Source organism: Wyeomyia smithii, chromosome 3 (genome assembly GCF_029784165.1).
Source record: "Wyeomyia smithii strain HCP4-BCI-WySm-NY-G18 chromosome 3, ASM2978416v1, whole genome shotgun sequence".
Lineage (NCBI taxonomy): Eukaryota > Metazoa > Arthropoda > Insecta > Diptera > Culicidae > Wyeomyia > Wyeomyia smithii.
In genome coordinates, this window is record NC_073696.1 from 52,629,019 (window position 1) to 52,647,633 (window position 18,615).

The 18,615-nt window shown below is 38.6% G+C and overlaps 2 protein-coding genes across 23 annotated transcripts in view; both read right to left on the bottom strand.

Moving 5' to 3' along the window:
* The window catches only part of LOC129732202 (probable serine/threonine-protein kinase yakA), a 320,944-nt gene extending 306,264 nt beyond the window's left edge, over nt 1-14,680 (bottom strand). For 6 of the 21 annotated variants that reach the window (XM_055692833.1, XM_055692836.1, XM_055692838.1 and 3 more), the window contains exons 1-2: nt 14,242-14,679; nt 13,279-13,664 (exon numbers count right to left, since the gene is read on the bottom strand). The gene's annotated coding sequence lies outside the window, so the exon portion shown is untranslated. Of the gene's footprint in view, nt 1-13,278; nt 13,700-14,118; nt 14,135-14,226 lie in introns of those variants that run through there. The other 15 variants (XM_055692835.1, XM_055692831.1, XM_055692827.1 and 12 more) reach the window with 15 other exon arrangements.
* Nucleotides 14,681-15,957: 1,277 nt separating this feature from the next.
* Nucleotides 15,958-18,178, bottom strand: LOC129732205 (coiled-coil domain-containing protein 43). Of its 2 annotated transcripts, none has more exons than XM_055692842.1 (3): nt 17,846-18,178; nt 17,564-17,782; nt 15,958-17,505 (listed from the first exon to the last, which is right to left on the bottom strand). In XM_055692842.1, exons 1-3 carry the CDS (start codon nt 17,903-17,905, stop codon nt 17,245-17,247), a joined length of 540 nt encoding a protein of 179 aa, XP_055548817.1. In that variant the 5' UTR covers nt 17,906-18,178; the 3' UTR covers nt 15,958-17,244. The 2 variants fall into 2 exon arrangements, with proteins under 2 accessions (XP_055548817.1, XP_055548816.1); XM_055692841.1 differs by having other exon boundaries at nt 15,963-17,505; nt 17,850-18,178.
* Between the last annotated feature and the right edge of the window lie 437 nt (nt 18,179-18,615).

Sequence of the window (18,615 nt, forward strand, 5' to 3'; positions counted from 1 at the left end):
GTACCTCCCCGTGGTCTTTCGTGGTCTTTTGGCCAACCCCCCCCCCCCCTTGCGACTTTAACCACGTGGTCTTTTCGTTTTTCAAGTGCCAAAAATTCTTTTAAATTTTTACATTTTTATTATTAAACTTTCAGTACAATTTCTATATTTCTAAAATGCAAATGCTTCATCCTTGACTTGGTGGCAACAATAAATTATAAGTCAGGAAAAAAGACCACCTGATCATTTCTTTAGAAGGCACTCTCAAGCCAACTTGAACCGAATTTAGAATTTTTATAAGCTAGAAGCTTTTGCTAGAAATGTTGAGCTAATCTAATTTTGTTTTTTTTTTTTCTGTCTTCTGTTAAGAAGCGCTACTATTTCCAACCTAGTATGAGACTAATTTATTGTTTGCTTGCTCTGGTTTTTTGGAAGTAGTTTTAAGTCAAATTAAGCGAATTTCGAAGCCTTATATATTTTTTTACTACCAGGCCTGCATTCGAGATTCGCTTGAACCGCTCTGAATTATTTTTCATATCGCAGAATTGGATATTCAGAAATGTTGAAGATTGCTCAGTACTTTAATCTTGACTCCGGGACGAAACGAACTCACCTCGAACGAATTTTTTCTTTGGTTGAATCTTGGCGATTGCAAGTGTCTAGTCGTTGAAACCATTAAACATTAAATAAATAAATGACTGTTCTGGCATTTTTTTAAGTGCTAATCGTATATACCTTGAAGAATGATAATATCTTAGATTGATTTTGTGCTGGAAAAAAATTATACTGATTTTTAACTCCGTGTTCAGAGGGATCTTATTACCATCATGTTAAATGCTTCATTGTCTTTAGAAAAGATTTATTCTTCTCAAAACCATTCTGGTTGTCAGACATGAGGCAAAGAGATGCCTCAAAAAATCTTTCAATAAACCTCCTAAATTCATATATTTTCAAGATGATAAAAATAAAATCAAAATTACGTTTACTTCGTCTGTTGTTTAATTATTACTCAAAAGTTATCGCGTAGATTTTATATTAAGCTACATATACTCTTAAGCACATTATTTGCGGAAGAAAACAAAGTCACCCCACTACATGGTACGCGAAAGCTGTAATCCCGCTCGGCAATCCAGAAAGTAACTGTGTATGTGTGTGCGCGTGTGTTGGGAGGAAAGCTTTACAGCCGGTTCTATGGGTGGTATAATTTCGATTTTTTTTTTCTATTATGCTACACTCGGTGGCGAAGGAATGTTGCGGTGCGGTTTTCCAGAGATGGTTCAGCGAAATCATGTTCATTTGTTCATTTATAGGCCGTTTAGGGAAAACCTAATTTGCTCTAGCCATTTTTATGTCTTCGTTAGCAGCGTTTTTTTTTCGCCGCTTTCTGTTTCTCTTCGTGACTAACGGAAAGCCTTTTAGGATTTATATTGGCAGCGAACGGCAGGCTTTCTGTCCAATAAATTATATTTTTTATCGAATAATTTCAAACTATACCGCACAAAAAAATCCATCTGCCGGAGACGGTGAACTAATTAGTGACCATCAAACTGGGTGGCGAGTCGTCCGCTTCCATCACCTGTCACAAGACAACAGAATAGGATTCATTTTTCGGGACGAAGCTTTAATCCTTCAGCGTAATGATGGTATTGTCACGTTAAACTCCTGAAGCCCACCCGTGAAAGAAGGAAGCCGAACCAATATTCTGAACAGGATATAATTAATTCCAATCGATCATAAGACTCCGGCATGGCCGCCGGCTTTAGAACAGCCAACACTGCGTCTAGTCAGGCAAGCGTCTCCCAGACAGCTGTCTGCAAGTTTAAAAAGTTATCAAATTAACAATTAGGATCCGCAAAATATTGGCAACACGCGTCGACTTTCAATACGAAACCTCCAGCGAGCAAAATCGCCGCTGGAGGCACTTGAGACCACACTTTCGCGCGGTGATTTTGCATCGCATTAGAGTGCTAATTAGAGCCCTTTGGTGCGAAGCTTGCCTTCTCGCAACACGATTCACGAGGTACGTTTAGAGAGATTTTTTGTGGTCGATTATGAAAATTGAAAAAAGAAAAAAAACAGTAAAAAATCACAGGAGGGTTGTATGCAAAGCCACGACCGCAAGGTTGAAGTAGAATACTTTTACAAGGAAGATAACCCGGCTGCTTGCGTGTCAGTCATTTATCAAAACTAGATGGCTCATGTAATGTCAAAATGAGTCAACATTTCATGGAATGCATACTAGTACCGGCAATTGCACAAAGACTGCATTTCACCAAAGTGCCTCACTGTATCAGCTGCTATCGATGCTGATACCCACTGGAACTGCTACTCTATCCGTAATCATGCCACAGTTGTGGCCGCTATCCGCTATCGCTGGTATCCACTGCACTGCTACTGCTGCTGCTAAGGGAGGACTGCTGTTGTCGCTGTCTAAAACTATTATGAGCGGCTTCGGCTGAAACAGGCTCTTATATAGGCAAAATAACATATTTTAAAACAAATATTGGAAAAATGCAAAAATTACTCCCATTTTAAAACCGGATAAGAACCCAGCTGAAGTTTCAAGTTATCGACCAATCAGTTTGCTTTCTTCACTAAGTAAACTGTTTGAGAGAATTATTCTTAACAGAATGATGTCACACATCAACGAAAATTCTATTTTTGCAAATGAACAGTTTGGATTTCGCCATGGGCATTCCACAACTCATCAATTGCTCAGAGTTACTAATATGATACGAGCTAACAAATCTGAAGGTTATTCCACTGGAGCTGCTCTTTTAGACATAGAAAAAGCATTCGACAGTGTTTGGCATAAAGGTTTGATTGCGAAATTGCAAACTTTTAATTTTCCAATTTTCCTAATCAAAATTTTAAAAAATTATCTTACTGATCGAACTCTGCAGGTTGTCTATCAGAATTCAAAATCTGATAGATTTCCTGTCAGAGCAGGTGTACCTCAAGGTTCAGTCTTGGGTCCAGTCCTGTACAACATATTCACTTCAGATCTTCCTGATTTGCCTCCAGGATGCACAAAGTCATTGTTCTGCGATGACACAAGCATTTCCGTAAAAGGAAAAAGTCTTCGTGTCATATGCAGTCGATTGCAGAAAAGTTTAGATATTTTTTCTTCCTACTTGCAAAAGTGGAAAATCTCTCCCAATGCTTCTAAAACTCAAATGATAATTTTTCCGCATAAGCCTAGGGCTTCTTTCCTCAAGCCAAACAATAATCACGTTGTCAAGATGAATGGGGTTATTTTAAGTTGGTCCGACAAGGTTAAGTACTTGGGACTAATTTATGATAAAAAACTTATTTTCAAAGAGCACATTGAGAGTATACAAGCCAAGTGCATCAAATATACGAGATGTTTATATCCTCTCATTACCAGGAATTCTAAACTTTGTTTAAAGAACAAACTTTTGATTTACAAACAAATTTTTAGACCAGCAATGCTTTATGCTGTACCGATCTGGTCAAGTTGCTGTTCAACAAGGAAGAAAACGCTTCATAGGATTCAGAATAAAATTCTGAAAATGATTTTGAAGCGTCCTCCTTGGTTTGGTACACTCGAATTACATAGACTTACTGGTGTTGAACCATTAGAAGCTATGTCAAATAAAATTATTAACAATTTTCGACAAAAATCGTTGCAATCCTCAATTGCTACGATAAGCTCTCTTTATAGCCAATAAGTTAGCAATTAAGTTAGTTGTAAGTTTACTTCCCCTTTTCTGACAAGTAGGTTTAAATCCCTACGAATGATAAGTCCTAATTGCGAAAGCAAACAAATCCTAACAATTAAAATTACAAATTTCTAACAGTGTTGAGAAGTCACCATTTGTGATTGGACACACATACTCATTATTTACTAATATTTATCATAAATACTTAAGCTACTAACAAATCCCCCCTTAAAAAAAAAAAAAAAACATATTTTAAATTGCAAGGTATATGATTCTGTCGACCGTGTTTGGGAAGCAATCATATAACGACCAATCAGAGGTCGAATTTTTTGTTCTGACAAGGCTTGACTATTTTCAATAGAACAATAGTTTGAACAATAAAATTCCAATTATCTTCATTTGGGAAGAATCTTAGAAGATGTTCCAGTCTTTTTGCCTCAAGAACGAAGGGAATCCATCGAATACTAACCGATTTATTAGCATTTGAAATTGGACATTATATGCACTTTTTTCGGCTTTAGATTTTCATTTCACATCCCTATGTAGCCGAACTTCCTGAGAGAAGTATTCTACTTCAAAAGACAATTTCCTCGTGTTGTTACGTGATGGAGCACGAAATCTATGTCTGCGATAGGGAACCTTCACGTTCATGAGGCATGACTGGAGAAATGCGTCTGATGATGCGGTAAAATTTTTAATGTCTTTTTGTGCAAATTATTGTACTCAGACAAAAACCTGTTTTGAATTGGATGAAATTTTAGTGAATAAACGTAAACCGTTTGTTATTTAAAGTTGGTCATGCTGATCGCAGCCTTTGCGCTGCCCCTACAGTGGGAGGTTTACTAAATAAAGTAAAAGTAAAAATTATACAACTACAACAGAATTTGATTGCATCGGTTACCGATTACAACTTTTGAGCTGCCCTAACATTGGGGGAATTGAGATACGCGGACAACATGCACTGTGGAAGCTATTTCACATTCAGTATATTCGACGGGTGCGACAGATTTAAATTGCTAGGATCCAACACGGAATGCTTGCTTGCGTTGACAAAAATTATTAACTTTCAATGACTTGTTTATTTGCCTTCAAAAAGGCATTTCGATTTCCAAAATTGGATTTCCTGATGGCAATCTTCATGCTGCCCCAACACGGGGGGAATAATGGGTGTCTGGCGACACACGCTGAGAAAAAGCCGCGCTGCTCCTGAGAAGTGGTGACCAACCACAGGGCTAGTGCTGCTGCTAAGGAAAGACGACTGCTGTTGTCGCTGTCTAGAACTATTATGAGCGGCTCCGGCTGAAACAGGCTCTTATATAGGCCAAGTAGCATGTTTTCAATTGCAAGGTATATGATCCTGTCGACCGTGCTTGGGAAGCAATCATATAACGACCAATCAGAGGTCGAATTTTTCGTTTTGACAAGGCTTGACTATTTTCAATATTACAATAGTGTGAATAATAGAATTACAATTATCTTATTTTGGGAAGAATCTTAGAAGATTTTCCAATCTATTGCTGCATGAACGAAGGAAATCCATCGAATACTAACCGATTTATTAGCATTTGAAATTGGACATATTTTTCACTTTTTTCGGTTTTAGATTTTCATTTCACATCCCTATGTAGCCGAACTTCCTGAGAGAAGTATTCTACTTCAAAATTTTCTTGTCCCCAATTAAATTCGCTTACTGGTGGACTGGAATAAAGCAAAACCTCATATATTAATATTTGAATGGCATTAATTAGACGCGAACGGAAGAAATCAACGGGCCAGAGAGCAGAGCAGCTGGAACTGGCGGTGAGTTGTTTTATTTATTTATCTGGTCTTTTTTTTCAGTGCTAACACGTTACACAGTATACGTCTCAAGTGAGTCACGAGAATGTTGAGTTTTAATTTATTTGCTTTCGGCAATATTCATGGTTTTATTTTGATTTCCATATGACACGCTTCGTTTGGTTTATACTGCCGAATTAACAACATTGATGTGTCATATGACTCTTGATCGTTTATTTTCTATTTTTTTCGGTCTCCTGCGGAGATTTAGGTGCACTTTGAATCACATTTCTATCAAAGTTTGAAGTTTTTCCACATTTGTTATAAAAATTGTTGTTCAAGAGTTTTAATGAACGCTTATTTCACCACGTGAAAAAACCTTTTCATCAAGTAATCTTAGTGAGAAATAGTTAGAAGTTATAGAAGATATCACAATAATTCAAAACTAACTAAATTTTACGACGGTTAACAGCAGTTCAAATCCTAAATAGTCTTTAAATTTTCATCAGTTTTGTCAGATTTAGATTGGAAGTGCTTGAATGAGCAAATCCTCCTTACCGTACGGTGCTGCAACTTCCACAAGAAAGCCAATCACCGCCCACCAATCCCGGTGCAGATCATAAAGCGGATATTTTCGGTCCTAACGCTGCCTCATTATTCAACCCAGATCCTCCCGGAATTGTTGCTCGAATGCTTACTCCTAGCGTCACGTTGTAGCTTCTAGGACAAGCCTAAAGCCATTATCGGAAGCTCCGCCAGCTAACGAATCAGTAGGCCAGCAGCAATATTGCCGTGCATACCATAACTCAACATTATTTTCGCGGAACATTTTCGGAAAATTACGTGTTTATTGCACAATATTATCGCTAGTGATCTCAGTTGATGAGGTGAATAAATTCTGTAAAATCTCACAGTCATGTTTCCAAAATGGCACGCGGTTTAGGTTTTCTGATGAAGATATATACACAGACAACCTAAAGTTCGAAACAATATTTTTCACGTTCAACAGTCATTAATGAAACTAAAGCTAAATGGCAGTCTCGTCGTGTGAAGTCCAAAAGAGAAAAAAAAACAAAAACTGAACTGAACCTTAAGATTCAAAACACACTCGGAATAATCCAGACACAAAAGACCAATCAGACCCGAAGATTTATTCCTCCGGCTTGAATCACACACTCTTGATATATATAAAATGTATTGTTTCCTTGCTCCATTAATTATAAATTCATCCGGCCTCCATGAGCGAATCGCGAATTCGAGGAAGAATTTTCCTATGTATTTGTATGAGGTCCCAAAAAATTCTTTCAATCGGTTTACGGAAGAAAAGAACAGTGGGTAGACATAAAACAGCGCCATTCACTTGTCAAACTTCATCGCGAGATCGAGTCCTTCCAGTCGTGAAATGTCGTCAATCTTCTTCAACCCTCCTCGGAAATAGTGTATTAACGAAACAGTAACTATTATTGTTCACATCGTAAGCTTCCAGCGCATCTAACCATTCATTGAAGCAAAAGTTTCATTAGACATTGACCTCATTACCCGGTTTTACCGCGTATGCCATATTTGGTCAAGTGCAAACCATGTGAAGCTTGATCGTGTCGCTGAAGCGCGCTGTATCAAGATGCACACCGTACCCTAACTGGATACCATTCGGCAAAGAACCAAAGTACCTTCTAATCTTCAGCTTAAAACTGATCTATTCCAGTTCCGAAATGTAGAGGTACCATCAACATCGGCTAGTGAACAGGTTTTATTTCTGGCTCGTACCGTTCGCAACCAATTTCAAAACAAACTACCGCAACAACCGCAACGCTAAAGTTGGTAACGCGGTGAGTTCCGTCCGTGATAAAATAAAAGAGACTACACACAATTCACCATCCGTGGTGAATAGTCAGCCTATACACCAGAGAGACGCCGAGACACTCACCGTTAAAGCAACTGTCAACATCAAAACGGCCGAGTTGTATAATTTTGCATTGCTGTCATCCGTTTTGATGTTGACAGTTGCTAACGGTGAGTGTCTCGGCGTCTCTCTGGTGTATAGGCTGACTAGTGGTGAACGCCGGTGAGCGACAAACGGAAGGTGGCTTCAGTGTGAGTGAGTGGGCAATTGTGTACAAACATTTCGCTATTTTCAGCGCCATACTTTGCAGTTACTGCTGCCGCTGCCTATAGTGATGGTGGTGGTGTACGGTTAAACAAATTACGTAACTTTTTCAATTAAAGTGAAAATAAAATAAATACGTCTGCGATTTTCCGCCGCACAGCGTAAAAGAATGTTTGCGTGATTCGTATCGCCCAATTCGAGGTTTCACTTCGAGCTTTTTTTAAATGGCTGGAAAAGGTTGACAAAAAAAACCACGTAAAACCAGTTGGAACTCGATCCCCCATTGATACCGTCCGTGTGTCTCATTAGATGACATTCATTGCGCAAAACTAGTTGGAATAGCGACAGACTAGTTTCTAACGTCTGTTTGCTTCGTATAGGAAAGATGGAGGAAATCCGTACAAAATTGCACCAACACCGAGGTGAATAGTATTATTTGTGGTACACTCACCACGAACGGAGAGTTTATATTCAAATATGAGCTATTATACACAACACAGCAGCAGACAACAACATTAGTTCTCTCTGTTGTCTGGACGGGATGGAGGGTTTCTTATTGGATTAAAATGTTGTGTAATGACTCCTGCGGCAATAGGCGCCGCAGTGTGTCCGGTTTATCGACGATTTTCTAGGATTTTAAATTCCACTATACCACCGTGAAACGCTTATCATTCCTATCTGAATTTTCGACTAGTTTGAGTTTTGACCATCAGTGGTTAGAACCATCAATGCTTTTCAATTTAAATGTGAAAACAATATAGGGTATCGGCTCTGCATGATGGTTCTTCATAAAGCAGAGTACCTCTCTGCAAAATATGAGTTCTCTACGACTTCATTAACCCCCCGGACGATAATAGGTAAAACCTGACGATAATAGAACCGATACCCGAATTTGTTCTACAAAATATGAAAAAAAAAAAACAGGCCATTTTGTCCCATCTGCATGCCATTCCCATAACGAATATTATGAAAAATAACTTTGCATTCAAAATTCAATGTTGAGTCAACTATTGTTGCGAATAGTTAAACGAAAAACGAATTGAAAGTAGCCTTTAATTGAAAACAATGGTGAAAACTAGTTGACAGTTTGCAGAAAGATATTCAGATACCGCAATGAGTGGGTAACCAGAATGCTTTCTTATCTTCGATATATTAGTGGAATGGAATTATGGTTTCAAGCAGAGCAGCTTTCTGAAGAGAGTAGTTCCTGATGTTCCTGAAGCTCGAATCCTTTCGACGAAGTGCTGCTGTAATAGAACTCGTGTGATCCACTCACAGAGATAATACCGGACTTTGTCAATATACGGCCGAGGCTTCAGTGTGATAAAAAAGTACTGTGAGCAATTAAAAAAAATTGGGAAGAAATACTCAGAAAGCATGTCCATTAATTCCACAACTGCTTTCGAACTTTAGACTGCGTTTTTAAAATCGGTGTAAGTTATGGGCGCTGCATGGCACGTTCAACAATGGCGTGAAAAAGGTCGACAAACAAAAAAGTATGCCCAGACTCAAAATATTTAAGAACCAACTCCTTTATTTTACAATCCTTGGAATTCACAAGAAAGATCAAATGAACGAAAAGGTTCCAATTTTTGTTCTGGATAGAACAGTTATCCAGCCACATAACAAGCTTCTTAACGTCCTTAAATCGTGTGATGATTCGGTGAAACCAACTTAAGATGTCGTTAGTAGACCTGACACTTACAGATTCATTCCAAACACATCTTCTGTACTGACCTACGGGAGAAAGGCATCGTCAGAAGCAATAAGCCTTTAAGAAAACACCATTGTCTTCAGCCGATCCAAACGGGGAAGTTGAATGACCTAGTTTTAATTAAAAAAATGTATTTAATCAGCAATACCTCGAAACACTCAAATTTTTAAGAAGTGCTTTTTATAAATCGACTGACAAGACTTTGGTTGCTGGATCCGTCTTCACGAAATTCCATACGAGATGCTTTCGCAAATTCAAGATCAATATTCCTCACATAAATCACAAGAATTTACCGATGAAAAAGACTCTGACTCCGCCGTACATATGGTTGAGTGTACGGAAACCTTCTGATGCTGCCAAAATACAAGATTCGCATTGTCCATGGCCGAGTTTACCTAGTGATATGTTCATATCTTTCATTATGTTTCCATAGAACTAATATCTGACATCGCTTTCATGTGTATTATTGTAGTTCTAATGCATCGCCTTTATGGATAAATCGGAAAGTAGTTACAACCGGTTCGGAGCATGAGCACACCGGTAATGTGAGATGGTTGGGTTGTGTTTGATGATGTGTGCCGTAACGGATTCGCGTTTCGCAAATGCCACGCTTGGGCGGCTTTGGCAGCATAATCATCACCATCATTATTAAGAAATCGATAAACAATGTTTCTTTCATAAAATTATTCATTAAATAACTAAACAGAATGCCTTGATCCTATACAAAATTAAATACCCACCCGTTCTGGTCACCGTTGCCTAGTGTATTTAGAAATAACTTCCTGCAAACGACCGAAGATATGGAATACATTTGAATGGCGCTTTCGAAGGTATTCTTCGGTAATGTGATACTGAGTGCGTCTTTCATGGTTTTTCGATTAACTCTCTTTCGTACAACACCTTTTTATCCAGCTGCGTCCAGTTTCCAGAAGGAATTATTCATTTCAATTCTGTCATCCTCCGAGACCAAACTGATGAATTCCTGCAGTCCATTTCAAGGTGTGAAGCGCGTAGGAAAGGAATTACTTTTAGACTATGCGTTCTAATTTCCTAGAGATGTTACAATATGTAATGTTTCAATTTTTCAGCTGGATGCTTTTGCGTTACATTTATTTACATTGAGTTTAAGTAGGCTTTTATTGCACCAAGTGTAGAATTACTTTCACCTGGAATTCTTCTGCGTCGTTAGAATTGCTGATTTCATATCGTCTGCGTAAATTTTTTTTTTTAATGAAGGAAATGTCATTTACTTACAACATAAAAAGTGGACTCATATGCGCACCCTGGGGCACTCTATAAATGACTGAAATTGGTTTGGAGAATTTAGTTTTAAGGCGTACTATTTATTTGTGATTCGTTAAATGATTGGTGCCAACAGAGAAGTGTGACGCTAACCCAGTTTTTTACAGCTTGAAGAGTAATAATGGTATGTCGATTCGGACAAATGCTTTACTGACCAAAAACGAAATCCGGAAGTTGTACGTTGCAACAAAACGGCGCCTTACACATGAGGTTCGAAGAGCTGAATGTGGCGACCTACGCTCTCTGTCTTATCAGATAGGAGAGAGGCGAGATTATCGGTGCATCATCCTCTTTCTTAATTGGCGATATATATCGGCTCATAAACATTTAACAATGACACCTTCCGCACTAGTTCTACCAATTTCGCACTTCCCCTATCAATTTCATGTTTTAGGCTGATTTGTGTGCCGCTACACTTGATTCGCCAGATTTATTGTTCTCAACTGCTTTTTTGTGCTCCCTCAGACGAGTTTTGTATTAGCGGCGTGGTTGTCCAATACATACAGCGCAATCGTTGCATGAAACCTGATAGATTCTAGATTGCTTACCACTGGAGACCTTATCTTTAAGGTTGCATAGAATTTCCCGCAGTGTGTTGCCATTTCCTGAACAAAAATCCAAAACCATTTTATTGGGATGCTTTGTAGATTCTACCCCTTTTCGGTTCGAATTCATCTCTCTTTAAAACGAAAATTAAAAAGTCTATGCGACATAGCTTGGAAAGCTGATTGTTCCTAAGCGCCAAAGTGATTAGAGTTCACTGTTATATGGCGGTCTGTTGACGTCGGTTTTCTAAAGATGCCGTAGTGAAATGTGCCGTCTTTTTTGTGATTAACAAATCCGGGAAAGGTGGATTTTTATCGTTTCCTTTTTAACAGTAAAATTTATTGAGCCATGTTTTAAGTTGAGCAGATTTAATGTTTGAGGTAAATAGCGTGCTTTAACAAGTGCAAAGACATCTCTACATACCTTTTTTCGGGGAGAGAGTGTATCTTTTTGTGCTCCAACCTCGGAGTCACTCAGAAAGAGCTTTGGTAGCAACGGGGACAATTTTCTGCCCACATCAAGTCCGAAGACTTGTCTGTGGAACTTTCCATTCCACGGTATTGGAACACATTTTGTTTTATACAGACTTCCACCAAATAGAGTTATGCCTCTATTTTATTTGGTGGAACACGCTGACGTTCCAAATGATACCGTAGGCTTCGCAGTGCATCCGTGACTGGAACACTTGGGAACAATGCATCGACAACAAAGGACACCATAATTTCGTTACGGTGTACTTGCAAGTCTCTGATTTGCTCAACCAGTTCCAAAACGTTGTTAACGCTTTACCGTGGGTGATTGGGAAATTTTTAACTTCACTAACTAACCACACAGCCATTTTTTCCGTTAGTTTACATATGTTGGAAGAGATCGGGCGCACTGCTGTTAAATTGTTGGTACTTGTTTGCTCTTGACGCGCGAATCGCGACGTGGCGGTGGTGATGGAGGACAAGACCTATCTCACTCTGAATGGCAACGACTGGCAGGGCACTTCGTATTTTACTTCCCCCTTGAAGGAAGTGAGCTCCGAGATGAAATTCATTTCACACACCAAGTTTCCCCAAGAAGGTGCTGCTGCGGCTGACAATCAGCGAGAAGGAAATGTCAAAGCCGCTCTTCTTTCGCTCCGGACTGGCCGTGAACGGGGAAATTTATTGTACGAAGTGCCTGCCAGAAATTGCGTCGTTCGTTAAAAAAATACCATAAGGGCGAAGACGCGTCTTTCTAATGTGAGAGTGAAGAGTATTCCTGCAACTATTTCAAGTTGGAATTTTTGGACTGGACTTTTTACTGGACTTTTTTCATATCTGTCAAGGGGACCGCAGACCATTGAGATGTTGAATACCGAGCCTTTGGCATCCCTATACCGAGTAACCGTGAATGATAATGAACTCATGTCCTGGGCTCAAATTAATTTGTGCCCGCTGTCAGCAGTAAGACAAAGATGTATGAAAAGAAGCGGTGATATGCTTTCTCGTTTTTACATTTGTTGAGATGTAAGTCCTTGAAACATGGCGTGATGCCAAAGGGGTGTTGGATACGCAGCAAATATATAAGATTTGGCAACTAAAGCATAGTCCTGGTTCTGGCCAGATCTGGCGTCGGCCCACTACTCGAAGGGGTCGTTTGAGGAGATGAAGCGGCTAAATATCGATGTGGTACCAAAGTCGGCGAACCTGTACAACGTTCCCCAGATGCGAGAGTTTCTGGACAAACTTGAAGCGTAAGATCTACTCCTGCTACTTGATTTTGCCCTCCAAATTGTCTAACACCTTGTAAACAAATCTTCCTAAAACCGTAAGAAGGTAAGGTTGATCTGCTCTATTGCCAATCCTGCCAATGGAAAAAAAACAGTACAAACTGGCAACCAAGGCATCGTCAGTGGTGAATATTGTCTGCATCTTCTTCAACCAAAACACCGAGTTACGTACTTCCACACACACCGACAACCTACCGCTAATATGACTGGTATTAGTTATCGGTAATCGAAACAGTAAATATGTGTGCGGCAGTGACGACGACGTCGACGTTCAACTAGAAATTAAAATAACATAACATTGACCAACTCTTGCACTCTCTCTCTCTCTGTCTCTTTTGATACCTTAGAAACAATCACAGTATTCATCATATGTTAAGCTGAACCTTTTCTCGCAGTGTCTAAATTGACTCACCTTTACGGTTTTTTTGCATGCTAGTCCACCGGAAAAGTTGAAGAAATCCGTACTTGCTCGTTAACTGAATAATGTTTTCACCCGTTAGCACAAATAATCACTGGAAAACTATCAATGTGCTTTTAACTTCTCTTCATTTAAATCGCACAGCGTAGTAGAGGGCACTTATCTTTCCTATTGGAAACTTACTAAACACACAGGTTTTCATTGAAAATTTCAACAGAACTGAAGGGAATCAACTAGTGTATTTTATATTGGAAAACTTTCAGTTTCACGCAAGTATACAGTAATAGTAAAAATGCTGGGTTCAGTTTAGATTAACGTAATTGGAATACACTTCTGTTTTCGACGAATAGTTTACTTCAAAACGTCAAATAATTCATCTGCTAGAAACAAAACATTCATTCGCAGTGCTGCCAGACTACGAAAAAGTAGTGAGTGCAGTGGTGAATATCAATATGTTGATCGTTCACTTTATATGTATCCTTGAAAATTCTAAAAAGTATTCAATGTCGAAATCGTAATTTTGCAACTAGGAATGTTAATGAGATTAATTCCTCTTAAACGTTGCGATTTTGTTCATTACAGTACAATCGATTAATAGTCTAGAGTGATTCAACAATGAATGATAGGATTCCAATTGGATTTAATCAATTCACCACTTAACCCCACGCTGGCAGCGCTGTTATTGTATGTTTGGGCCACAAAACTCCTACACTCCAAATCCCCACACAAACACACTGACTCAAATTGGATTTTTCAACACACATCTAAAAGCCGTGAAAATCCAAAATATTTTAACATCACGCACTCTACGAAAGTGAAAAAAAATCAATTTACTCTGGCAGGATTTTTCCGCACATAGAATCACTCTCGAACCAAATCATTTCTCCCTTGCAACTTCACTTGGCACTTCTCACAAAGGACCAAAACAAAAAATAACACTACCCCTCACAGGCATACCGACAAAAACCCGTCTTCAGCAGCGACGGTCATTCTATACTTTGCTCCCTGGCGGCCTTCTAGAAGGCGGAGAACACACGAACATACGATAGAACTCGGCTTATTTTGGATCGAAAAAGTTTTCACGCACCGATCACGCGAATTGCCGTCGTATTGATCGACCGACCACTCTCGACCGTATTGACACTTTTCGTTCGGCACATCGATTAGATCACTTTTCCAGTACACCGACAACGCAATCGCTGAATGTTTCCGACTTTTTTCTTCAACTAGAAACTGATATCGAACCGAGAAGAAAAATTGCGTTTCTAATAGGAGTAGTAGCAATCAAAAGAGACACAGAAAAAGAACAACCGTGTTGTACAGCTTTTGTGCAGGAGAGTGGGTATAACACCGACGACGTAGACGTAGACCTTCTCCGGCGAATGGGATATTTTGGTCTCTGCTCTCTGTGTTGCTGGATCCACTATCGCCACTGTACGGTATATTGGAGCTCAATTCTCTCGCCGAGAGCTTGTCGGCACTAGCTTTGTCAGAGTCTAAAATTAAATATTTTTCAAAAATATTAAAATTAAGTAATATTGAAACATCAATAAACTATAATAAGCTCTAAAACATAAATAGCTGAGATATAAACAAGATATGTAAAAAATACAAACAACTATAATTGGTTTTATAATTCTGAAACAAACAGAATTAATTAACGTAGTGAATATTAACTATTTTCAGTTTTTGGTGAAGTTGGCAACTCTGCAGTGCCGCTTTAAACATGGCTGTCAATTAGCTCAGTTTTGAGCCCGCGAGGATTTAGATCGTTTTGATGATATTGACTTTACCAATTTACACGGGTAAAAGATTGTGCTTAAAAAAGAAGACTAAAACTACTCATTTTGTGAAGTCAAAAGTTGGGCTTAGATAATTCAGAATTTTAACTGCAAATTTTACTCTGTTTCGGCGTTCAGAAGTGTTATCTCATATTGCTAAAGAGAAATAAAATTTTAAATACAAAAAATTATATTGTTTAAATCGCAATAAAAAGTCAGCACTGGAGGAGTAAAAATGTAATGTTGTAAAATGTAATTATGTAATGTTTGATTCCAAAATAGCGCTGTTGGCGTTTAGAAGCTTTTTTAGCTATTCTGAGATTCAACCTTGGAAAGGCGACCATGTTTTGATATAAAATTGATGCATGACCTTAAAAGCGCTTTAGAAATTCCGAGCTCAAATTTTCTAGCTTTTAGAAGAATTTTTTAACCACTCTAAGCTAGGGATACCATCCGTTCTGATTTAGCAGGACATGTCCTGATTTTGAAACCCATTTGGAGCGTCCTGATTTATTTTTCATATTTTGGCATTTGTCCTGATTTTTCTGAATGATGCCGGATATTCAAAAAAGTAGCAAATTAGTCAGTACTCTCATCTTGACGCCGGGAAGAAACGAACTTATTTCGAACGAATTGTTTCTTTGGTTGAATCTTGACGAGAGAAATTGTTCAGTCGTTGAAACCGTTAACCGTTTTTTGACAATTGTTAAGTTTATTTCAAACAGTTGACTAGTGTTGCATTTTTTAGGTATCTACTAACGCTTAATAAATCAAAGTTGCAAAGTTGAATCGTTCAAGAAATACGTTATTTATGAGTCTTTTGGCGTATTTTGAGGTGCAAATCTCAAATTACGTGTTTTATTCATTGATACCTCAAAAAATAAAAATAGCTTAGGTCATATTTTCGCTGGAAAAAAGTTGCCCTGATTTTTAACTCCGACCAAATGGTAATCCTACTCTAAGCTCGATTAGGAATCTTATATATGGTTTTCAGTGGCATTTTTTCGAAATTCTAAATTTAATTTATGATCATTTTCTTTTCTGGCTTCTGGTCATTAAAAGCATTGTTGTCATTCTGAATTCAATTTTAAAGAATTTTTATAACGTTTTCTGGTCTCAAGAAAGCCTCTAAAAGCTCTATAGAAAACTGTTTTATTGTTTAGATTTCAGAAACATTTTGTATCGTCTGGCCTTTAAAAGTATTTTACTAACGAATTAGTCATTTGGTGTGGAATTCCTCTGCACATACTAAAAACGGTTATCGCACGTTACTTCATTATTATTCTCCAATTTAGACTCAATTCATTATTTCGTTTAAAAACAAGTTGACTGCCATAGACATGCAGATGTAACATTCAAGGATATTGTTGACCATTGTCAACTTTTTTTTAATTTATTGAAAATCAATAAAATAATATTGTTGATTTTTCTTAACTCAGAACAAATAGAATTTTTTATTGTTTACATGAAGTTATTGTATCATAAAGTTGCATCTGGTATCCTGTGAGCAACATAAATTGAATTTTAATAGCAGCTCATCATAACAACAAACTTGTTCCAGTTGGTAATGAAAATTCAAAGCACAATCACCATTCAGGTTTGAGCAGTGAATCGAAAATGAAGGCTCAGAATTCTGCCGTTGTCGTTTGGCTTCTAGTAGATATCATTTACCAATCCAATGGTTTGGAAAATCGTAAGTTTAAAGCTGAGAATATTTTCATATAAAAAATAATAGTTGTCTCTTTAGTAGTGGGAAAGCACCTTCAACCTCTCCAATTTCTGCTCAGGTGTCTTCAATCGAATGGTCCCAGACTACGTGAATATCACGAGCCGGAATATTACTATTATGAACAAGAATATTATTCCGACTATGACCCAGACTATAGCTATTACGACTATTTGAGTGACATTCAACGAAGCATGTCCGTTCTGCAAAACTATTGGTATCACGGCGGAGTTATGATGTAAATTATAATCGATTGATTGCAACACGATTGACTGTTTTTTTTTTTATTCGAAGCCAAACCTAGCTTTCTTTTCGTTGGTTTGACGCATTGGCTTTTAACCTGCCCAGCAAGAATTGCCGCACATGCATCGATAAGTTTAATACAGTAGGAGATAGCTCTGGGGAAGAGCAATGATGATTACAATTTAAGGGTTTTATCTTCCTTTAAGGGCGCTACCGGCGTCGTTCTCCTTTTACAGTTTTGCGCTTTTCCTTCTTTTCCTCACGAAGCTGCTTCTGTTTTTCCCTGTCTTGACGATCCTTCTCCTTTTTCTGCTGACTTTCCAATTTGGCCTGTTCTCGCTTCTCCCGCACCAGGGCAGCTACATCAGCTGCATTAGTGTTACGAGTCAGTCCACCGTCGCCAGTCGAGCCACTTCCTCCCCCACCGGCACCGGGTTCATCGTCGACATCTTCGTGTTCACTTTCAGAGAGCTGATAAAAGATATATTTATTTACCAGTTAGTAACGATTCTGTTCCGATGATACATACCTGACTGTATTGGGACAAGATCTGCTGCTTGATGCGCCGTTCTTCTTCCGTATATTCTCGTTCCACCTTTTTGGCTAGTTTTTGATTCTCCAGCAGTTTCGCCAACTGCTCATCCACATCTAGCTTAACAGCCTGCCCAGAAGCGGGTATTGCCTCCACCGAATGGCACTGCTTCCATTTGTCCAGAATTTCTTTGATGAAGGTATTTAAATCAGATTCCTGCACGACAAAACAAACCTTATTAGTTACTCCATTCTCATCGCAACAGAATAGCGCACACACTGACAATAATTTCGGCCAGGATGCCTTCCAGGGCTTCGGTTTTTTCTTCGCCGGTCTCATCGCCCTCCAAAATTCCGGTGATATAGGAACCGAACACACTTTCGTCGGTATTGAACTCACGTAGTTTTCCTTTTAACCAGGTATTGAACCCGTTCACGCCAGCACTGTCCATCGTGAAATTACGCTAGACCCGAACAACGGCTGCCGATTGATAGCTGACGGGGAATAGGGAAACCAAATTTAAGTAAGCACACCACTTATCCTCGACTTTAGCAATTTTTCAATGACAGGTACAAATTTAGTCTGCGTTCTGCCTTTTTTCGAAGTTTTTAATAAATTAATGACAGTTCTGACGTCAAGTCACGACTGTCAGTTCATCGGTAGCTCAAAATGAACTGCACGTTTGGAATGAACTTCGCGAACGACTGAAAGCGCCAAACAGGAATAACACATGGCGCTTGGAAACGTGTATTCCAGTTACTGTTTGGTAAAATTTTTCGATAAATTTTTCAAAAACATATTTGAAGTATGTTAAGGTTAGTAGGAATTTTTACATTATAATAACAGAAATAGAGAATCTTACGCGAGACAACGCGGACGAAAATCTATCTTATTGCCGAATGATAATATTCTGTCTTTTTGTTTTGTGCGTAGAAAATCGGGCAAAATTCAGACTTATCGGCATACGGGTAACCTGTGCTGCAAACTTTGAAAAGAATTTGACGATTAATTTAGTCTTAAACGAGGTCTATCTCCCACTCTCTGAAACC

Coding starts and splice junctions, on each gene's coding strand:
- LOC129732205 (XM_055692841.1), bottom strand. CDS start 18,017: ATGGACAGTGCTGGCGTGAACGGGTTCAATACCTGGTTAAAAGGAAAA. Junction 17,783..17,849: donor GCATCCTGGCCGAAATTATT/GTCAGTGTGTGC, acceptor TTTGTCGTGCAG/GAATCTGATTTAAATACCTT. Junction 17,506..17,563: donor TCTTGTCCCAATACAGTCAG/GTATGTATCATC, acceptor ATCTTTTATCAG/CTCTCTGAAAGTGAACACGA.